Genomic DNA, 22,554 nt, shown 5'->3' with positions numbered 1-22,554 from the left:
TTTGTATGTTTTTTGGGCGGGGGCTTGTGTGTGTGTGTGCATGGGTGTGTGTGTGCATGGGTGTGCATGGTGTGCCTGGGTGTGTGTACAGGGGTGGGGGTGTGTGTGTGTGTGTGTGTGTACAGGGGTGGGGGTGTACACGGATGTGTTGGTCATGGGTGTACGTGTGTCCAGGGGTGGGGGGTGTACACGGATGTGTTGGTCATGGTTGGTGTCCTGTTGGGGGATGTCATGGGAGTGTCATGCGCGAGCCATTATGAGCGGTGCTGTTAGGGAGAATAAAAGTGGTGTAAAAGTATGGGTAAAGATAGCAAAGTAGCGAGTAGAGAAAGCTATAGGCCTCAGTATAGGCATCTGTTGAGTATGGATGCTTTTGAATTTGGTGGGGGTGCTTTTGTATGAGTCATGTGTTTGGGGGGTGTCTGTGTGTGTGTGTGTGTACATGGGTGTGTGTTATGAGGTAATCATGGGAGTGTTATGCCTAGACAATTATCAAAATGAGTCTGGTCAAATTAGTCTGGTCAAAATGTTTGTATAAAAAAAGGTTGGCATTAACAGAGTTGTAAATTCAAATTCATCAAGATTTTCATCAAGTCATTGAAAAGAATAAAATGTATCAGACAGCAGAGTGGTGGAGAGAGGGTAGGGGGATGGGTCAAAGGTCTGTGTGTGTGTGTGTGTGTGAGTGTGTGTATGTGTGTCTGAGAGAGGGGGAGAGAGAGAGGAGGAGGTTTGTTTGACTGTGTGAATGCTGCTTCAAGTTTTAGTGATATGAACCTGAATAAAAGAATCAAGGACGTGATGATGCCGAGAGCCTAAAAAGGTTTCATCCATGTGTCTGTGAACTAAAATAAAAAATAAATCCTACATTTAAGCTGAACCTTAAGTCAGGCATGTCTAATGTCATGGCTCCAGGGCCCTGAGGGAGTAGGTTGTGTGTGTGTGTGTGTGTGTGTGTGCTTGCATGCTTGAGAGTGAGAAAGAGAGAGGTTGAAATGTTTAGTCATGTTTATGTTTTTAGGATTATTAAACTGAATGTGAATGAACTGAATCATCTGATCATGTCAAGAACCTTCTTTCATATATGTTTCTGTGAACTAGAAGAAAAAATAAATCATAAATGTAATGTTCTGGGTAAGCGTGTCTAACGCCATGGCTCCAAGGGGTAGGTTGCAAGTGTGTGTGTGTGTGCGTGTGTGTGTGTGTGTGGGTGTGGAGAGGGGGAGAGAAAAGAGAGAGGGGGTCTATGTACTTTATGTTGGAGGATGGGTGTCTGTGTGTGTGCGTGTGTGTTTATGAATGAAGATTGGGAAGGGGAGACTTGCTGTACTGTAGGAACGTGGTGGAGCTATTGATCAATCTAATTATCCATCTGATCAATGATCTGTAGACCGGTCACTGGAATTCATTTAACACTCATATTGTAACTTCATATGGACTTTGCACTCAGAGACCACCTCCTTTTTAAGTTTGTGAGGTTAATGAATATTTTTTTACTGTTTTATCATTAATAAATAAAGAGAGGGCGGGGTATACCAAATGAGAAAGTCCATTATATCAACAAAAGAGGCACCAAAGGCAAGTAAGTTGAGGGTTTGCCTGTACTGGGTCAGATTATATTATTGTTATATGCAGATTTTTTCATAGTCAGATTGTGTCTTTAATAGGATATCATGAGATAAACTAAAAGTAACATTTTATAATCAATAATAACATTTAGGAGTTTGGAGTGAGTGAAATAATTAAAATTTTCCAGTTTCATCCGCACACTTCCTTCTGCTTCACACCCAATATATCCTTTTCAATATATCCTTTCCTTTTTCATGGCATGGAGGGGTTTTTTCCCCCACAGTAGGTATATCTAGCTATATCTCTTATTCACTTCCATTATACTGTATGTTGAGGAACAAAACCTCTCAACAAACTTCTTCTCAAAGCATAACATAAGACACAATCCTGCATCAAATTCTACTCTTCTCTTAGCATAATTGCTTTGATAAAAACCTATGTATTCTGGCAAAAGGCTCATGGGAACACCATGAAACCGCGACACCAAAACTTGCCATAGGATTAATTGCTTACCTGGTTCAGTACTTAGCTGCACTTACACATGATTCTGTCAGATAAATTCATTGAGGAGGTAAAATATATCAGTTCAACGTAATACCACGGATCACTAACTGTGACACCCTGTTTTCCTTTTTTCACAGTAGTAAAAAACAATTAGGTAAATGGAATGCTCAATTGGAATGACTAGCTGAATGCCATACATTGGTGTTTCATTCAAAACTAGACTGTATTATGTAATGTTACAATAATATGACTTTTCGCTACAAACATTGATTTACAAAACACTAAACATATCTCTCTACTCTGTGATGTAGAAATCACATATTTTCCAAAATACTTCCAAAATACTACCGCCAGAACCCAATTGACACAATGAGAAGGTGTAAAGACACCTACTGTAGCTGCATAACTGTAAACTCAAGATGAGATTTGAGCAACATTGCTTGTGAAGAATGGGTCGAGCCACGTAACATATGTCCGCTTTCTATCTTTTTTGTTTGACCCAACTACCAAACACTGCTCTTTTACCAACATAGTATTTCCAGAATAGATGGTGATGGCATTTGGTGTACTTTACCATGTGAAGAGAAAAAAGTCTGCAATGTCTGGGTCTTATGCGGCATGTTTGGGCAGTATATTCTCTATGTATACATACTCTACTATAGCATAGTTACTATAGCATACCGGTTAGATTACTATTAGGTTACTATTATTAGGCATACTGCAGGGGTGTAAAATGCAAAATAAATGTAAAATAAAACTTGAAGCATACACACAGTCAAACAAACCTCCTCCTCTCCCGCCAAATTCAAAAGCATCCATACTCAACAGATGCCTATACTGAGGCCTATAGCTGTCTCTCTATAGCTGTCTCTCTATAGCTGTCTCTCTATAGGTGTCTTCTCTTGTGTCTTCTCTTAATGTTTGGGGGCCCCACTTAGCCGCTGCTTTGCTATCTTTACCCATACTTTTACACCACTTTTATTCTCCCTAACAGCACCGCTCATAATGTACACCCCCCACCCCTGGACACACGTACACGCATGACCAACACATCCGTGTACACCCCCACCCCTGTACACACACACACACACACCCCCCTGCACACACACCCACACACACCCAGGCACACACACACCATGCACACACACACACAAACCCCCGCCCCGGCCAAAACACATGAAATGACTAAAAAAACATACAAAATGATCATAAAAAGTACAAAAATGACACTAAAACCTACAAAACTGTCAAATTCACTATCTCCACGCAGACACACACACACACACACACACACACACACAACCCCCTCCCCCAGACACATGACTCATACAAAAGCACCCCGCCACATTCAAACAATCTGTCAGACTCCATTGATGACAAGTTCAAAACCCGGATGTCCCGCCCTCACCGGAAATCAAATATCTTTGCCGGATGTCCCACCTTAATCAACCGGAAGTCCCGCCCACCTGTCACTTTTAATTTAATTGTAAGAAGAGGGAAGGTCTGTCTTTATCTCTCTCACATGTCCAGACCTCACCCTTCCGAGGTAGAGGTCATCACCGCTCAACTCAAACAGCAGCAGAAACTTGAACATGAACCATGAACCTGAACTGTCATTGTGCCTATATATTTTTTTTCAATATTACAAAATATTTGTATTTCAAATAGGTTCATATGTTAGTGAAGGACACTTTGTTCAGACCAATTTGTTCGTTCAATTTTTTGGGGGATTTGTAAAACTATATATTTTTGGAATCCTTACAAACTGAAGAATCAGAAAATCTTTGGTTGACAATTTTTAGAAGTCATTACTGCAGTCATTTTAGGACCTGAAAACGGTGTACTATTACACTAAAAACGCCATAGGTTAATTTGCTGATATCTTGCAGAGTTGAAATTAAAGTAAATCTGTGGTAAAAAAGTTGAGGAAAAGTTGTTATACAGCATTTTTAGATAGTTCAAAGGGTCCTTAATACAAATCCGCCGTATAACATTTAAATCAGGTCCCCAGTGTCTCTGAAGTTTCATTCAAAAATGGATGCCTTGCTCTCAGGCGAGAAAATACTGGTATAGGGTAAAAATGTAAACTTTTATGTATCACCACAAAACTTTCCCAGTTTTTCACTTACATTAAGACAAGTATTTTTTGCATTACAAGTTTTCTGAAATGTAATGTTTAAATGTGCAAATAAGGCTTAATCTACTGAAATATGCACTAATGTGCACAAATTTCCAAACTTGACACGTACATATTGGATGAAGCCTTAAAAATTAGCATTGCTGTTTAATGATATAATAGTAGCCAGCAAGTAAAGAAGGTCCCTCTAAACACCATGGAGGTGTTAGACAGCATGCTAGAATGTTAACAATCATGAGTTTTAACTTAGCTTCGGGAATCCTGGATATTTTGTTTTATTGCCTTAATGGAGATGCTTAGCTGAAAAATTGTGTACTTTGTTCAGAAAGCATGTTCAAAAATATATTGAATTTTCAACATGGTGGCCTTGGCAGCCATTTGTCAACATGGCCATCTGTGCCAACTGTTTTCAGCAAGGCAGTGGGTGAATATCCGGAAGTGGAGTCTGGTGCAGCAGCAACGAGGCAAATCCTCAAGTGTACACACTACAAGCATTCTTTGCGTGCCCATCGACTCATATGTGGCTCTGTACAAATTGGTTCTGGAGGATTTCTTAATGGAAAACCCACAACTGAGAGATGTTTGCTGGCGGGCAACAGAGCAAGTTGAATCGGCCAGCTCTGAGAAGGACAAATCCACCAAGGTTGAGTGCACAAATGCAGGCTAACGGTACATTCCTTGAAGGTTTGACTAATGGAGAATTTGTGAAATCATTAAATGAGTGGGAAGCAAAGAAAGCTAAAAATGCAATTTTCAGATCCATCATGAACTACTTGCATCGAGTGGAGACAATCCTCATTTTGTGGCAGCTTCTCGCACTGCTGATCTTGCACTCCATTTTCAGGCTGCAGAAGGACTGCAAACTTTTCTTTGCATTTGACAAAATCAGATACAAGCGACTGTAGCCAAGATACATTGCTGACATGCATGACCTCAAAGCTAAGCATCCTAAGACCTGGAAGGAACATCAAGAGGGTAGTCTCTCAGTCACAAGGAGTGGCATTCTGTTTGTGTCAATCGGTGCAGACCATGCATGCAAACATCTCAACTAGGACCTAGTGAGATAAATAGAAAGCATTAGGCAATAAACAAGATAAAGGCTGCCATACTCAATCATGGCAATCCAGTTACTGCTGAAGGTGACCGGTTGTACAACATGATCACACATGCCTATGTCCCACAAGAATTTGTAACACAAATCTTGAGTGTTGATGCAACTGGACAGAAATTGTATGAAGACTATGTTGAAGGCAGAATCAATGGTGACAACAGCCTTTGGTCACCTGTCAAGAAACAAAATAACAATATGTTCATGTCAGGTAAACTTAAATCCTCTGTAAAACTGTGGATCTCAGAGAGATCAAAAATCTCTATGGGAGACTACTGGTCCTTGCCAGGTCTAACAGACATGTTGACCATTTAACTTGACATTTTGACAGCTAGAAATTAAATTCTAGGTAATCCTGGAGATGTGAGATTGAGAAATTAGTATTTGAAGGCGGCCATTTTGAAAATCCAAGATGGCCGCCATATTGACCTTGGAAAATTGTCAACCAAACATTTTCTGATTCTTCATACTCTATGGTTTCCAAAAATAGATAGTTTTCATAATCCCCCAAAAAATTGAACGAAATTACACAAGCAAGATGTTGCTATGAAATAAACTAAGACTAGCCAGAGTGGCCATTGCTCATATGGTAGAGTGAGGGAAGAGTAATGTAGCATTTTAGGATGGCATACAAAACTTTTCAAAGAAAACATATCCAAATTAGTTTTTAAAAAGGCCCCAAATGAAGAACTCAGCAGCCATATTTGTTGGATGAAGTCTAGAAATTAATGACTAGTTGCAACCACAATAAGCATGGACAAAGTGCACTTGTCACCCAATGTATGAGGCTTGAAAGTAATTGGACAGTTGACTGATAAGCAGCTTCATGTCCAGTTTCATGTGCCTGTTTTCTCGTTATTCCATGACAAATTAATCAAATGAAAGGTCTGGAGTTCATTCCAAGCATTTGCATTTTCCATGTGGTGTTATGCTGTTCATTGGAACTCCCCATGTGCGTGCGCTGTGCGGTCCAAACGCGCTCCTGAGCAGCTCTCTATGGTGAGATGAAACGGAGGAAGTGAAACCGCATCATCAGAAGTCACAACGATTTCCTCCAAGTGCTCAAGTGAAATCATCTATGTGCTTCATTCACCCAGAACACGGGCAGGAGTGCAGATATTGTAGGCCTGTATGTGCTCATCAACCGTTTCCATTAAGACCTGGAAATGACCTGTGAGTATTCATTTGCTGTATTATTGATATCAAATGCATATAGTTTACTTAGCCAAACATCAACAGAAAAACACAACATCAGCATTACAAAACTTTTCCAACCTTCCGTTGCCCCCATTCCAACTTTTTTGAGACGTGTAGCTAGCATCAAATTAAAAAATAAGTGTGTATCTTTAATGAAATTCACAAATGTCAGTTTCAACACTTGATATGTTGTCCTTTTTGCAACTACATATATTTGCATATGATCACATTCTGTTTTTATTTACATTGTACACAGTGCCCCAACTTAAATTGTAGATAGATAGATAGATAGATAGATAGATAGTTTGTTTGTCAGGGATTCAATTACATATTTCATATGCCTAATGCATGTCATTCTAAAGACATTTTTTCAGCTGGAATTGACTCAGATTGAGGAATGTTTAAATCAACATTTCACCTTCACAAGAGCATTATATGTATTTTCTGTCATGCACAAACTATGCAAAGTACTGCAAGTGTCCTTTCTGAATTACACAAATAATTTTCTATTACAGCCTTAGAATGGGTGATAAAATGTTTCTTTTACATATGTCATGTAAATGTTTGATCTCTGCTCAGTCATTGCTAGTTTCTTAAACAGGATGTCTTAGTGAAGAAGTCCCTGCTGTGCCTCGTCTTATACTGTATGTGGGTGGTAGGTGTGAGAGTTTTATCTTAACTTGGGGCTCATCAGTGATCCGTGACTCATTGGTCCATTGGTGAATACAAGGCAAGGCCATTTTATTTATACAGAACATTTCATTTCACACAGGGGAAATGTGCTTTAGATAAATAACAGCAAAGAGTAAAAGCATAAAGGGCAGTAGTTTAAAAATGTTTAAAAATTACATAAAATAGAATAGTTGAAAGACATAAAAGACATCATAGAATAATTAAAAGACAGCGTACAAAATTACTGGAACACAGCCAACAACTTAACCTTTGTCACACACTTCCAGTTTGGCTGTTGTAAATAAATTTAGCTACAGACCAGCTAACCCAAACAAAGCCTGAAAAATTATTGACAGACAGTTTGCTCGACAGGTTATTAGTGACTAAACCTCTGTCCGCCTTTGACTACTTTGGCATACAAGCATCCTTTCACCTGTATGGCAAAGGATGGGCAAAATTATAGAGACATGAACTCATTTCATCATTATTGTCAAATCTAAACCAGTCAGTGCAGAATATTTGGATTGGATTGGTTGGATTTTCTAGTATCAACAGACAGGCTTTATGAAACTCACACAGATTCTTATATTTTGGCATAAACAAGAAATGATGAGCACTCTGATTAACAGCATGAAAGCATCCGAGTTTAAAGGGGGTGGGGGGGCTTTAAAAAGAAAAGTTGCTAAAAATAGAGTAAATACATAAAATAAATAAAATAGAGTAACTCAGAAGAGAGCATCACAACTTCCGATTTCTGGAACACAGCCATCAACTTAACCTTGTGCTCGTCCAGTTTGGCTGTTGCCTTAAATTTAGCAATAGACCAGCTAATCCAAAAAAATCTATAGCCATCAGACAGTTTCTCAACATGTTATATATTGGCATACAAGCATCCTTTCACCTGTATGGCAAAGGATGGGCAAAATTAGAGACATGAACTTATTTTATGAGCATACATTATTGTCAAATCTAAACCGGTCAGCGCAGACTCTAATTTTCTCAGAATATTTGGATTGGATTGGTTGGATTTTCTAGTATCAACACTCAAACCTCCATGATAATATTACAAAAGGTGGTTGAAAGGTAAAGACATTCTGATGACATTCTGATGACTAAATTGATGACAGTGGAAAAGAGAGTAGAGTCAAAAATATTAATGCAAATATCTTTATTTGCACGCCACCTGGTCCAATTCCACCGTGTTACGCCATGCATGATTCAGTTTTATTCATAATGATTGCGCCATTTGACTCCACATTTCATGGTTATTGAAGATTGAGGCATTTCAGAGTTAACTTTCCATGCAGGCGATGCTGCTTACACCCACTTTTTTCCGACGCTATCATGTGAACACTACCCCCGGATGGGTAAGATGCAGAGAACAAATTTCCCCACAGGAGAATAAAGTATAACTTAACTTGAGTTGCTAATGTTGCTGATATTATTATGGAACATAAAAAATCTACACTTGGATGTTGACGTACTAGTTCTGGAAGAAACTCATCATTCATCTTGGCATTAGGCAGAGAACAAATTTCCCCACAGGAGAATAAAGTATAACTTAACTTGAGTTGCTAATGTTGCTGATATTATTATGGAACATAAAAAATCTACACTTGGATGTTGACGTACTAGTTCTGGAAGAAACTCATCATTCATCTTGGCATTAGGTCTACATTCGCCTCAGGGAGCTTTTATTCAAAACTATAGTATGGTGTAACTTGTTAACAGGTTGTAAAGTCTTGAAATATATAGATATCAAGGTAGCAATTTAAAAAAAAAAAACATCTCTATAATTAATTGTTATTATGAATCAATACATAATTTCATCCATTTATGAAAATCATATTTAAATGGTCAAGGAAAAAAATATCATAAATCAAATGTTAACAAACTTTCGTGAACAATGTGACCAAAGACCCAACTTTAGAATAGGGAACATCATTCTGCATTACAAAGACTTAATTATGAGTTATTTGTACACTAATAGCACTTGTGGTTTTGTGACTGGTTCCATATAGACCATCTTTGGTAAGTATTATTAGGGGTGAATAACTGTTCTTGTGGTACTACCACTTCACAAGCCCCATGCTGAACCATACTTATTTAGGTCATATAATCATAATATGCAACAACTTACTTAACTATATGTACCGCAGAGCGGTACAAAATATGACCGCCGCCCAGTCCAGCACATGTTTTCCACAAAAATAAGTCACGCTGAAAGGCATATATGGTTCTAACTATCTCACTGAATTGCATTATGCACACTCAATTCTCACTGGTATCTGCTAGACAACAAGTACCAAAACATGATTAGTTCATTAGTACATGTTTATGTTTATGTGTGGGTGGGTGTGTGTGCGTGCATGTGCATGTGCTTGTGTGTTTGCCTGTTTATGTGCCTGTGTGTGTGCATGTGCATGCATGCGTATATATGTCTACTGTGTGAGTATGTGTCATACGTAGGATTACTGTGAATGTTTGTGTGTGCGTGTGTATCTGTTTATGCACATGTGTGCTCAAAGATCAAAACAAAAAGCGATCCATGCTATCCATGTGGGGTTACATGCCCACCAAGTTTCATGTACCCCGGTCTTTCAGTGTCCCGGGAATCCTTGTTGGTGTACGGTCACTAAATGTACACATAAATTATTTTATTGTAAGGCCCCCCATGAACGAAAGTCCACGAAACTTGGCATGCATTCGGAGGGTGTCATAATGATCCTACACTTTCAATTTTGTGCAGTTTTGACCATGTCAGCCAGAGATATTGTGATGAAAACACCTAATGTTTTGCTTTTAAATTTTTAACTAGGTGGCGCTATACATGAAATAAGTGGTAATGGGATAGGTTGACATGCCCCCTTAAGACCAACATACAAAAAAAGGTGGACCTCCTAGGTCCTACGGTTCTCGAGATATTCACAGAAAACTGTCTCCGGCCACCTACAGGCCAGTTGGTGTATAGTAACATAAATTAATTTATTGTGTGGCCCCCCATGAACGGAATTCCACGAAACTTGGCGTGCATTCAGTGGGTGTCATAATGATCCTACACTTCCAATTTCGTGCAGTTTTGACTATGTTAGGTCACAGATACCTGCGATTACAACATCTCATTTTTACTTTTTTGTGTTTAACTAGGTGGCGCTATACATGAAATGAGTGGTTATGGAATGGGTTGACATGGCCCCTTGAGATCAACATACAAAAACAAAATGGTCCTCCTAAACCCTACGGTTCTCGAGATATTCATAGAAAACTGTGTCTGCCCTACCCTCCTTTCGGGGGTCCAGTCCAGCGGGGGGGCTACAGATCAAAACGAAAACAGGAGGTTCCATGCTATCCATGTGGGGTTACATGCCCACCAAGTTTCGTGTACCCCGGTTTTACAGTGTCCCGGGAATCCTTGACGGAAATTTGGACATGCGAAAAAGAAAAGAAAAAAAAGAAAATAAATAAATCTGACTAAACCTATATGACCGCCGCTTCGCTGCGCGGCGGTCATAATAACTATGAATAAAGGGTAATTAGGAGCTTACATAGGGGAAATTCTTAATTAAGGGTCTAGTAAGGGTAGAATAAGGTCTTGCAGAATAAGGTATAAATTAATGACTTATAATGACTAACAAATGGCTAGTATGCTACTAATACATGTTAGTAAGCAGCTAATTAATGGTGAATATGCGTGTCTTAATATAAAGTGTTACCAAACTGTCAAATTAGTTCATTTACCTGCTTGTGCTATGACTTGACACTCTCCCAGTTAATTTACCCCCAGTGGAACCAGTGCTAAACTCAGTTAATTTACCCCCAGTGGAACCAGTGCTAAACTCAGTTAAACTCAGTTAATTTACCCCCAGTGGAACCAGTGCTAAACTCAGGAGAACGGGATTCTGTGTACTGTAAATAACTTGTTCATTTTGTGCCACCACATCTCTTCAGATCAAGGATTTGTCTGTTGGATATATCATAATCCAAAAAAAATTATATTACATGAAAATAATGGCAATTTGATATGTGATATTATGTAGTATAGATTTTTTTGATAATTACCAGTCATGCACCACACCTTCATCAGCAGTTTTACACTTTTATTTAATTTAATTATCAGAATTATTATCAACTCATTTCTGAATGGTGGTGTCCAGTCTGATCTTACACAATGCACAAAACACCAGTGTGGATTGAACTTTTTATGATTGCAGGCACAACACTCGCTTCAGGCAGCAGTCATGCTTTTCAAAGACGTGGATGTATTTTGGGTGCATTTCCTCCTAGGTCTAACAGGTACGGTGCAGAGTTACACAGTCAATCCAAAACTAATGCATGCATGCAATGTGTATGATGCTGTACAAACAGTAAACATGCATATGTTATATAGCACTACTGGCTATTAGTTGCTGTCACATGTAGGATTTACAAAATTGAGTCAATATCATGAAAATAACATTGTATTTTTAACAATTCTTTACTTAAAGCAACACCAAAGAGTTTTTTGTACCTTAAAATAATAATTCCAAAATCGTTTCAGTGGTTCATCAACTCGTAACAGGGTGAACGGCAATTCTGCATTCGCTTCGCGGCCCTCTATCGGCTATAACCGCACTATGTAAGTTTGCCTGATCGGGTAGCGGATCTGTAGTTCGATGGAATGAGACATAAGAAACTACAAATTTGACTTGCATCTGATGTCACAATACATCGTACTTTTATAAGTCATGCAAAATATTCTACCTTGTCTGTGGACATTGTTATTTGCAAAGCCGGTGCTGGATATACAAATAGCGTGCGTGCAACAGAGGGAAAGTTCTTTGGTGTTGCTTTAACATGAACAGGTTTTTTTGTTTGTTTGTTTTATTTAGATTTTGTGTTTTTGTGTTTCAGCTGTGCAGTGTGAATGGAGTGTGACCCATTCTTCAAGACGGGTCTGTGGTCTTAAAGGAGCATCAGTGGTCCTGTCCTGCACATACCAGTATCCATGGAAAGGTCGTGGAGACACGTATGGGGGAGGAGAGTGGTATGGAGAGAAGAGCCAGAGAGTCATAAAACACAGTCACTCTAATTATCCTGACTGCAGCCTGAACATAGACAAACTGTCAGAAAATCACGCTGGTGTTTATAAATTTAGGTTTTATACAGCTCTTCACTTGACGTGGATAACAGACAAGACTGGTGTTGTTCTCTCAATCACTGGTAATGCACAACTAAGAAAAAAAAAATCCCAATGAAAATTGTTTAACAAATGTTTTAAACAAGCATCAAATCTTAATGACCTCCCACCCGCCTCTCCTCTCAGATCTGCAGGTGAAGGAGGAGGCTGTTTCAAGGAAACAAAATCAGATTAAGGTGACCTGCAGCACCTCCTGCATTTTGGGCTCTGAATATGTCTGGTACAAAAATGGACAGATTCTACAAGGCAAAACCACAGCCTCCATTCTACTGGACTCAACTAAACTCCCTGAAAAGGGAAACTTCTACTGTGCTGTCAGAGGCTATGAGGCTCACCGCTCCCCTGCACGATGTGAGTCATTAAGTTCAACAGCAGCAGCACAGTCCTCACAATTGTGTAGTTCTAAAACATAATATTGCCATAAACCAGCATAATTTATTTTCAGGTACATTGCTGGCCAACTGCACAGGGTAATTTGTATACATATGAATTATTATTTCAAACATTGTTTTAGGTATTCCAAGAAAACAGTGTTGGGGCGCGACATACTCATCAAACAGCATCTGTGCATTAAAGGGTTCCTCTGTGGTCATTCCCTGCACTTACAAATATCCCAGAGATCACAGAATCAAAACAAAATACTGGTTTAACAAACAAAAATCCAATAATCACCCTGAAGACTTACTTTTAAATAAAGAATATTGGAATCATGTACAGAATCTTGGGATAGAAGATAATAATTGTACCCTGAGACTGAAAGACATCGGAGTTGGTCACTCTGGAGAATACGCCTTCAGGTTTACAACAGAACAGGGAGAGGGTTACACAGGATTACCTGGAGTCACCATCATTGTTACAGGTAAACACTCTAAATATATTTTCAATATCACACATTTGCTGTGTAAATGTCACCACATTTTTATATCTCCCCCAGCTCTGCAGGTCATGGTGACTTCTGCTGCAGTGACAGAGGGAGAGAGAGTGACACTGACCTGCAGCACCACCTGCACTCTGAGTGACCACCCCACCTTCACCTGGTTCAAGAACTCTCTCATCCACAAGCGCACCACTGACAAGAACCTTCACTTTGACCTAGTCCAAGGACACGACTCAGGCAATTACTCCTGTGCTGTTAGAGGACATGAGAGTGTCGCCTCCATTGATGTCTTCCTCTACGTCAGATGTAAGAGCATTTATTTAATGACCACTTATGTATTTATATCCACTACACCTTCACACAGATATATGACCCTAGGTGAAACATGCTTTCCGGTGAGAAACCAGAACATTCTATTCTTCCATGTAATTGCTTTTTCTGAAGATAAAACACTGTCCATATTTCAATAGATGAACCAAAGAATGTCTCAGTGTCACTGAGCCCATCTGGTGAAATAGAGGAGGGCACTTTGGTGACTCTGACCTGCAGCAGTGATGCCAACCCACCAGTTCACACCTACACCTGGCATTTTACTACACCTGCACGGTGGTCTGTCATGGGCACGGGGGAGAGTCTGACCTTCAACATGACCCCCGTTCACAGTGGACTTTACCATTGTGAAGCACAAAATGAAGTCGGCTCCCATAACTCTACTGACGTCCTTTTAGGTCAGTGCAGTCTAATCATCCTGGCAATGCAGACATTGAACGTGGTTTGTGTGTGTGTGTGTGTGTGTGTGTGTGTGTGTGTTTTCTTTGTAATTACATTATGACCAAATTAATGTTTTATTGATTGTGCAGTTTACTTTCTTGGTAATTGTGTTGTGTTTGATGTTTAATTTTGCCATCGCTTTATTTATATTCTTGAAGATGTCAAAAAGGAAGAAGATGCTGCTTGGCCTGTGAAAGCTGGAATAATCATTTTTATGGTTATTGTCATCCTACTGGCTCTTGGGATTGTGAGCTTGAGGTGACTGTGTATAGATTACAAATGCATTTCAAATTGAGTTTAAAAAATGCATCTATTTGTTTGTCGTTTTTATTTCCACTGACTATTTGCTTACCGTTGACACAGGAAGTGGGGTGCTAAATCAACAGCAAATACACAGCGTGCACTGGAAAACGCACAGGTAGACAAACCACTATTTAAAGCTTTTTGCTGTTGTTTGCTGTTCAAGGACTAAAGATACACTTCCTTTGATGACATGCATACTGTGTCAAAAGTGACCCTGGCAGCCTTTAACAAGACAGAACACACTTTCAACCACAGTGATATGAAAGGAGATTTCACTTCAATTTAACAGACAACCTTTTAGTATTCTGGGATAAATGCAAATCAAGCGATAATTAAAGCGACCTTGGGTGTCTTGAAAGACACTTTATGAATAAAATATTCTTCTTCTTCTTATTATTATTATTATATATGTAATGCTGGAAACCCAACAAAATACACTGCTGTTGCATAAATCATTATTTCCTCTGGAAATGCTCATATGATGTATTGCCTGTCCTGTTCAGAGTGACCTAACCACGGTGTACAGCAGCGTCTCAGCACACACTTTGCCCTCTGACCTCACACAGAGAGTGGGCTCTCATGGTCTGGGTGACGTCCAGTACGCCAGCGTTCGTTTCAGTCACACCCGTCGACAGGAAGCATCGGCCAGAGGGTACGCAGTCACCCCCACTTCTCTGGGGTTTTAATGCAGATCTCAGCATAAGGGTGGAGGCCAGTTTCATTTACCCACATTCTGTGGAAAATATACGAGGCTATGCAACAGATTAGAATACTGTTGCAGCCTGTGTGACCAAAACAAGAGTGCATTTATTTCAAAGGCATCTGCTAGAGATGGTGCTGCATCTACAATTTAAATTATAAGTAAACTACTTTTCTGAATACTGCATGTGGAGATAAAAAAAAAATACACTGAAAAGATTCAACAGCCAAATTGTTTTCTTTCACTGCATCTGCTAAGTTTTTTTTCTTCTGCATGTGTTGCTTCTAGTTACAAATACACCCTGGACCTTATATTTGCCAGTTAAAGACTAACTACAGTATGTCATTGTCACCTCTCTGTAGACTTGAAGACTGTGTTGTGTACAGCAATGTGAGGGATCTCTCGCAGTCCTGAGGCAGAGGACTAGGAGTGCACTCCTCCACATTCATCTAGACCATCAGGGAGAACACATGAAGCACGTGTGCAGACCCTCACTCCAGCACTGCGCTTGCTGCTGAGGATGTCTGTCATGACACTGTATTAATTGGAATTAGTTGATAGCAGGATCGATGTGCATGTTACACTATGCAAAATTGTTCTTTCTGTACAAAGTGTAGGTAGAGTAATGATTACTGGATCAGAGTAACGATTACTGTAATGACTATTACTGGACTGGCATCCGTACATAAAATTAAATTAGATGGACAAGATGGCAAAATAAGCTTAATCTTGGTTATCACTTTTTGTTATTAGGTATTTAAATATGTTGGATCATTTAGATTTCTTAAATCATAATAATTATTTCATTTACAGTGTAGCATCCAATAGCACCAAAATAACTAACAACTCTTATTTGTAACATTAATGCAAATTTTGTCAAATCAATCATATTTTACGACTGTTCAGTTCACCCATTCTGTGCCTTTAACTCACTGGGCGATTGAGTTTTGCAGTTCAGTTTCACATGAGCACAGGATTGACAGTGCAAACAAAACAGTTTCACCAGTCTGAATCACCATCGGAAACGTACATTTATTTAATTGGCATTATGGCAAAATGTACATTACTGCACTTCACAATATGGGAAAAACATCACGACACAAAAAAAAAAGAAAATACTGGTTAGTATCGGTGATAACAGTAAACAGTAACAGTTCCGGGTCCGGGACTCTCAGACTTTTACAAATTACCATAGTTTTCCACAACTGGAAAACTATATCATTCCATTATTTCCCAGACTATACAAAGACCCCACCATGGTTGAAATGCACTCTTAGACCAGTGGACTCCACAAGAAATAAACAATTTCACCAGTCTGAATCAAGGTTGTGTACATTTATTTAAATCAGGCAAAATGTACATTTACTACAGAATGGGAAAACACCATTCAACCACTTTAAAAAATAAAATACTGGTTAAAAAAAATAAACATTAATGTTCTGACCTGAGAAGCATTTCATTCAAACCTATAAAGTTTGTCAAAAAACAAAGGCAAAACTTTCTGAAATTCAAATTTCTTAGAAATGCTCTATAATAAAAGTAGGTAGACAATTAAAAATAAAAAACTCGATGATCGTCCTCAAAGGGCGCAGTCTTAAAATAACTCACCCATACAGTAGGTACTCATACTATGTATTTGCGATGGGCCTATAGCAGCAACTGCTTATGAGTCATCTGTCCAAACAAGCATATATACAAATAAAAATGTGGGGATTTACAAAAATGTACACTGTACAAATATAAATATGTGATGGAGAGTTTGATGCAGTTGGGTAAGGGGTGTGTTCAGGGTAGACCCGCTGTTAAGATGCTTCCCAGGAGAGCACGGTCTTTCAGAGCGTTTTCAACATCCTTCTCCTCGATCTTTAGAGACACCTGGAGGACAAGAAAGGACAAATATTAGAATTCTGACGATTCCCAGCAGACTAGAATGGCAAGACAGATGGAGCGGAGTGTGTGTGTGTGTGTGTAAAAAAACAGAAAACCAATGTGTTTGAGAGAGTGCGTGATGGAAAAGCCAGACAACTGATGTGTTTGAGACGGTGTGGAAAAGCCAGAGAACCGATGTGTTTGAGAGAGTGTGTGAGTGTGTTTGAGAAGGCTTTTGGTATGAAGATGTAAGCGCGTGTGTACCTTGGTGAGGCGGGCCTCCTTGGCCTTCTTGAGGGCAAAGATGCCGCGGCTCTCCAGCAGGCTGCAGAGGGAGAGGCACTCGCCCTGCCCCACACCCCCCACCTGCCTCTGGACACACAGCTTGGCGTACGCCTCCGACAGCTAAACACAAAGAAAAAAACAAGAGTTTCCATTAGCTACAGGAACACTCAAACAATGTTTCATTCAAGGGTTTTAATGTTCTAGGTCATCAAGATTCATGCAAAGTGTTCACATCAGCCTATAAATAATAACTGCCCATTTATTAGTAGTTTCTTATAGTCTCTTGATCCACACCAACTTATATATTTATTTTTCAGCATATATTTACACTTCTATTCCTATGGAACATGCTGAGCCACTAGAGGAATAATTTACCTCCTTGACCGACCTGCCATACAAATCAAGAACCATATAAAGTCAGTTGCTGCAATGCCAGCATTCAGCACAGCTTGAGCCCTACAGGTCTGTAGAAACGGCCCGCTCACCTTGCCCAGGGGGATCTCTCGGCTCTTGCCACTGCGCGTGAGCAGCAGCAGACAGCAGACCAGGAGTTTCTGCTGGAGGGGGAAGCTCTCTCCGTCCGCTCCACTGCCCCCGCCGCTGGCCATGCGGTCGCCGTACACCTCCGACAGCACCCGGGCCACCTGCGGCACGCTCACGCGCACACCTTTGGTGTCGGCAGCGGAGTCCGAAGACTTCTTCGACCGCTCAACAGACTCGACCATTTCAACCGCTCTCCTGTAAGAAAGAGAGAGATGGGGAAACATTTAGAGTAAGGTCACTGCAAGCCCAAGTCTTCGAGCAAGTAGAACAGTCTGTTAAATCCAACGCCAACTCAAGCCACGATGACTTGACAGTCTCCTGTAATTTACATGGAAACAACTTCACCCAAGATTAAGCTCCGGCATTTTAAAGATGACCTTTCGCCGTGTAATGTTTGGCCACATCTGGCTGGTGGACTCACCTGCAGATGTCCAGGGCTTTCCGCGCATCTCCTGACACAGCAGACACCTTTCTGGCACAGAACTGAACAGCTGAGGCATCTAGGACGCCATCTCCACCCGCCTGCAAGAGGAATCAAGTGTTAATGGCAATCTGGGATATGAAGCGCAATCATGTACAGTACTATCTCTATTAGATAGATAGATAGATAGATAGATAGATATAGATAGATAGATAGATAGACGGACGGACAGACAGATGACAAAGAGTAAATAAAAGCACACTGAACAAATATCTGTGTGCCGTCCCATAGAACTTCCATAAAGGGGTATACACATCAACACAGTAGTCCACACTGCTGAGCTTTGTTTGAGCACTCAGGCTTGCAGTCCGTACCTGTGCGAGGCGGTCCTGGACGATGGCGGTGAGCTCCTGCCTGCTGTAGGGGGGGAAGTGCAGCAACTGCGGCCGGCAGTGCGGCTTGGCCTGGAGCCGGGGCAGGATGCGGTCAGTCAGGTCCAGAGCGTTGGCAATGCCTGCCCATGAGAAAAAGGTATTAGAGCCGCATCTCTACCATACAAACACATCCCCAGAACTATCTAAAGCAGAGCCAAACTGCAAAGCCTACGCAAAAAGGTCTAAGAGCTGCTTCTTCCACGCCCACACAGAACGCTGGACACTCACCGATGAGACACAGGCGAGATTTGGGGAGGTACGGCCACTCAAAGATGGTATAGAGAACATCCTGGCTCTTGCTGTCCAGCTGGTCCATCTCATCCAGAACCAACAGGCTAATGGGTGCACATCAGAGAGAAACAAAGGAACATTAGAGAAATGTTGCATAAATGAACAATTTGGCCATAAATCAGCACTTTAGTCAACTGTCGCCGTTTATAAAAGTACTATAAATTGGCAATGAATACAATTATATGCATCACTGAATACATTATATGTGGGTGCCATAAAAGTACTCCAAATTGGCACTGACATAACTGTGTACCAGGACTGTGGGTCCCTGAGACATAGTTCTGATGACACCCTTATCTAAACGCAATGGTGCTTGCTGCTCTTACACAGTGGGTCCGGCGCTGGTGAGGAGCTTCTCCAGGCGTCCCTCGTTGTGGCCGCGCGCGGAGCCCAGCCTGTCGGCCAGCAGCGGGAAGATGGAGTGGGAGCTGCGCAACGTCATGCAGTTGATCACCACCTTCTGCGCGTCCTTCAGCAGATCCTGACCGACACCAGAGACGAGACGGACAAGGGTCAAATCAACTGGAAATGTAACCAAACTGTATAGAGCTGTATGATAAACTATATTAAACGGTATAATAATGACCATGACTAATCTCGCAGAAATATGATTTGGAAAAATAACCAGCCTCAAGAGTTAAGCGCTACATTTTTAGGTTTTCCTACAAGAACAAGCCAATAATCTTTTCTATTTAACGATTGAGGGTGCTAGTTATAGAATATCTACGATATTGGCTTGTGAATGAAGGCAAAAAACAAATTGTTCCAGAGACTGTCCGATCCTGGCCGGACGCCTGGTCCACTGACCTCTCTCTCCTGGAGCACACAGTTGAGGCATGCCGTCTTGCCCGTGCCGGGGGCGCCAGAGATGTAGAGGCTGGACGGGCGACCGGGCACCACATGGGACTCCAGGAAGGAGACGATGGAGGCGCGCTCGGCCTCGCGAGAGAGCAGACGCTCGGGCACGGCCGTGTGGAGTGCCCGCTTCACACTCTGGTACTGGGACTCTACGGGAAAAACGATCAGAGACCAGAGTTAGTTTTCACACGGTCAGCCAAGGTAATTCAGACATCTTTGTATGCAATGGAGAGATGCATGAACAGCAGCCATTTTAGAGTGTCACTTACGTTACATTGTTACGTAATGTGAACAATCATGCCAGGACAATCAAACGCTGACCATCAGCAGAATAATTTATTTAAATACCACTTTCTAGATATCCCATAGACCACAAACGTAAATTGACAGCGAACACAGGTATGAATATGGATTCTAAACAACACCAAGGTGGAACTCACTCTGTTCGGAGAAGAGGCGGGTGCTCACAGCCTTCCCCGCGGGCTGGGCGCGAGGGCTCTTGCAGGGGGTCTCCTGTCGCCTGGGGGATGGGCAGGAGCGGGGGGAGAGGGGGAAGTTCACCTGTTTGGAGGGAGGCGGGGGAGAGAAGACCGGGGTGTTCTCGTCGAAGGAGAGCTTACGGGGGGAGCCCGTCTTCGTCTTGTAGGGGGAGAGCGTCAGTTTGTGGGGGGACAGCACCGATTTGTGGGGGGACGTCAGGGCCACTCGGCTCTGCTTTGGGGGAGACCCCAGCAGAGACAGAGGGGTGTTGCACCCATTCTCATCACCTGAAATGAGAAGGCATCCACAGTGAATTTACAGCCAACTGGACACAGAATCACAACTATCCAGATAACAAGATCAATAGAAGCTGGGATGGGACTAAAATAGTCATATATCTGCAGATATAAAACATACACAAGTATAAAAACTGTGGGTCTAGCAAAACTAGCAAAGCCAGTCTGTGTTGATTCAACAGCACTCAAAACATACATACAAAACATTTCATTAAGCCATGTGTTTCTTGGTGTTTTATGCCCCCAACGTCGTCTTCAAGGCAGCGCTGCCTGGAAGGCACTAGGGTTAGGCATGGGTTAAGGTTGGGGTTAGGTTTAGGATTAGGAGCTTTTGAGTCAGCGGTGGCAGAGCTGTCTGGAAGTCAACGTTGGGGGCATAAAACACCATAGAGCATGACATGTCATGTGTCTGAGCGGTGCTTTGTACCCACCCATGCGTTTCCGTGGGCTCAGGGGCAGTCTGGGGGACAGAGGGGCACTCTTAAGGGCAACATGCCTGGGGGAGAGGGGGGTATTCTGGGCCTGGACGGCTGCTGATGTAGGGGGGGCCTCCGACTCGGGTTCTGTGGTGGTCTTGGAGCTGGAGACGGCCCTGGAGGATTTGCGGCGGGGGAACTGCAGGGTTGGCTGTCTCTGAGAGCGTGTGCTGGGCATCTTTGCTCTGGGCTGCAGTACGAACTTCAAAGAGACAACAGAAACAGTGAATTGCAGTAATCACAGGACTAAGTCGGTCATGCTGACAGCGGTGTTGTTCGTTCATCTGAGGTAAACACGATCTAAAATTAGATATTTGTTCAAGAGTATTGCATTGACTATCTAGATACACGCAACATTAATGCAAATAGTCGTTGATGGCGAAGTATACATAACAAGTTGGCATCTACACAAACTGAATGTGATCTCGAGGACTAGATCAATTTAACAAAATGATCATAAGCAGACATGTCTTAATAACGATTAAAATTAGTAGTTAACTTCGACTCTAAGGTCTTTCTTTCGCAGTATCCGGAGTAAATTCACATTAATGTGTGAAAGTGCTACATAGCCTACATACAGTAGCGGGAACGTTCGATGGCGGAAGGACAATGCGACGCCGGAAAGGTGGCGCCAACTATTCACTGTGTGCATGTAAGCTACTACCTTATACTATCAATGCAAGTTTGACAGTAATGTTTCGATACTGACACATTTGTCAAGATGCCAATCTGGATCAATAGCGTCACAGTGATGCAACGCTTAAGTTTGTTAGTAACATTAACGTTAAAGTTATCAGACTTTGGTTAACATCAAAGGCCATTTAAAGTTACGCCAAGTCTGGAACGTCAATTAAAGGAAACGTTAATTTAACAAATTCACTACAATAGTCATATGAAATGTAAAGATGTTTGTTTGTTCGGATTGGAAATAAACAACAGCAAACTGTTGTTTTACTACGACTCAATAACTTTAGCCTGTAGGCTAGTAAGCTCCAAATCGGCGCCAAAGTAGGCTGCCTAACTGATCGATAACGTTACGTTTCTTCCAGAACGAGGACACATTAACATTCGTCTCAAAAGCGCAACTACATCGCACCTTAACAAAAAAAAAAAGGACTTAACTGTTTGGAATGTCTAGAAGTTCAACACGAAGATCACATTTCTTACCTGGAAGTCAAAAACTGGAGTCCTCTCCTTACAACGTTGTACAGGGTCTTCTGTGTAGTAAGTCAAACTGCCGAACTACCGCCAATTTACAAAGTATGCCTCAGCTGGTGTTACCGCCCCCTGAAGTCTATTTGTCACTCGAATGTGTCGTCATTTATGTCTATCATTTAATTGGCTACAAGCGTTTTAGCAGCGAATAGGAAGTACTTACACCTCACAGCTGTCGTGGCGGGATATTTAGTCTTTTGTCAACAAATGTTTTCGCGGATTTTTTCCCCGGGAACTCTGTTCTAGCTCAGACTATGTGAGAATCTTGGTTCTAATATAACATACATTCGTTACATTTTAATCATTTGTAACATTCATAGTTTATACGTGCATAATGGTGTAGAACATTAAGGTCACATATGAGCTCACCAA

At 41.3% G+C, this 22,554-nt stretch overlaps 2 protein-coding genes across 4 annotated transcripts; one reads left to right on the top strand and one right to left on the bottom strand.

Moving 5' to 3' along the window:
• Window positions 1-6,203: 6,203 nt before the first annotated feature.
• LOC121718011 (B-cell receptor CD22-like) lies at window positions 6,204-16,054 on the top strand. 3 transcript variants are annotated; one of them, XM_042102757.1, is made up of 12 exons: window positions 6,204-6,491; window positions 7,117-7,170; window positions 11,399-11,480; window positions 12,078-12,386; window positions 12,490-12,714; window positions 12,878-13,222; window positions 13,298-13,546; window positions 13,711-13,968; window positions 14,170-14,269; window positions 14,375-14,429; window positions 14,818-14,966; window positions 15,377-16,054. In XM_042102757.1, exons 2-12 carry the CDS (start codon window positions 7,162-7,164, stop codon window positions 15,426-15,428), a joined length of 1,833 nt encoding a protein of 610 aa, XP_041958691.1. In that variant the 5' UTR covers window positions 6,204-6,491; window positions 7,117-7,161; the 3' UTR covers window positions 15,429-16,054. The 3 variants fall into 3 exon arrangements, with proteins under 3 accessions (XP_041958691.1, XP_041958692.1, XP_041958693.1); XM_042102758.1 differs by lacking the exon at window positions 7,117-7,170; XM_042102759.1 differs by lacking the exons at window positions 6,204-6,491; window positions 7,117-7,170; window positions 11,399-11,480; window positions 12,078-12,386 and having other exon boundaries at window positions 12,601-12,714; window positions 13,081-13,222.
• cdc6 (cell division cycle 6 homolog (S. cerevisiae)) lies at window positions 16,027-22,245 on the bottom strand. Its single transcript, XM_042102761.1, has 11 exons — window positions 22,135-22,245; window positions 20,923-21,169; window positions 20,156-20,482; window positions 19,665-19,864; window positions 19,184-19,338; window positions 18,795-18,901; window positions 18,507-18,646; window positions 18,133-18,233; window positions 17,654-17,906; window positions 17,148-17,288; window positions 16,027-16,889 (listed from the first exon to the last, which is right to left on the bottom strand). Exons 2-11 carry the CDS (start codon window positions 21,143-21,145, stop codon window positions 16,800-16,802), a joined length of 1,737 nt encoding a protein of 578 aa, XP_041958695.1. The 5' UTR covers window positions 21,146-21,169; window positions 22,135-22,245; the 3' UTR covers window positions 16,027-16,799.
• Window positions 22,246-22,554: the final 309 nt, after the last annotated feature.

This window comes from Alosa sapidissima, chromosome 9 (genome assembly GCF_018492685.1).
Source record: "Alosa sapidissima isolate fAloSap1 chromosome 9, fAloSap1.pri, whole genome shotgun sequence".
Classification (NCBI taxonomy): domain Eukaryota; kingdom Metazoa; phylum Chordata; class Actinopteri; order Clupeiformes; family Clupeidae; genus Alosa; species Alosa sapidissima.
The sequence above is the reverse complement of the archived record's forward strand: the minus strand, read 5'-3'. Positions and strand labels throughout refer to the sequence as shown.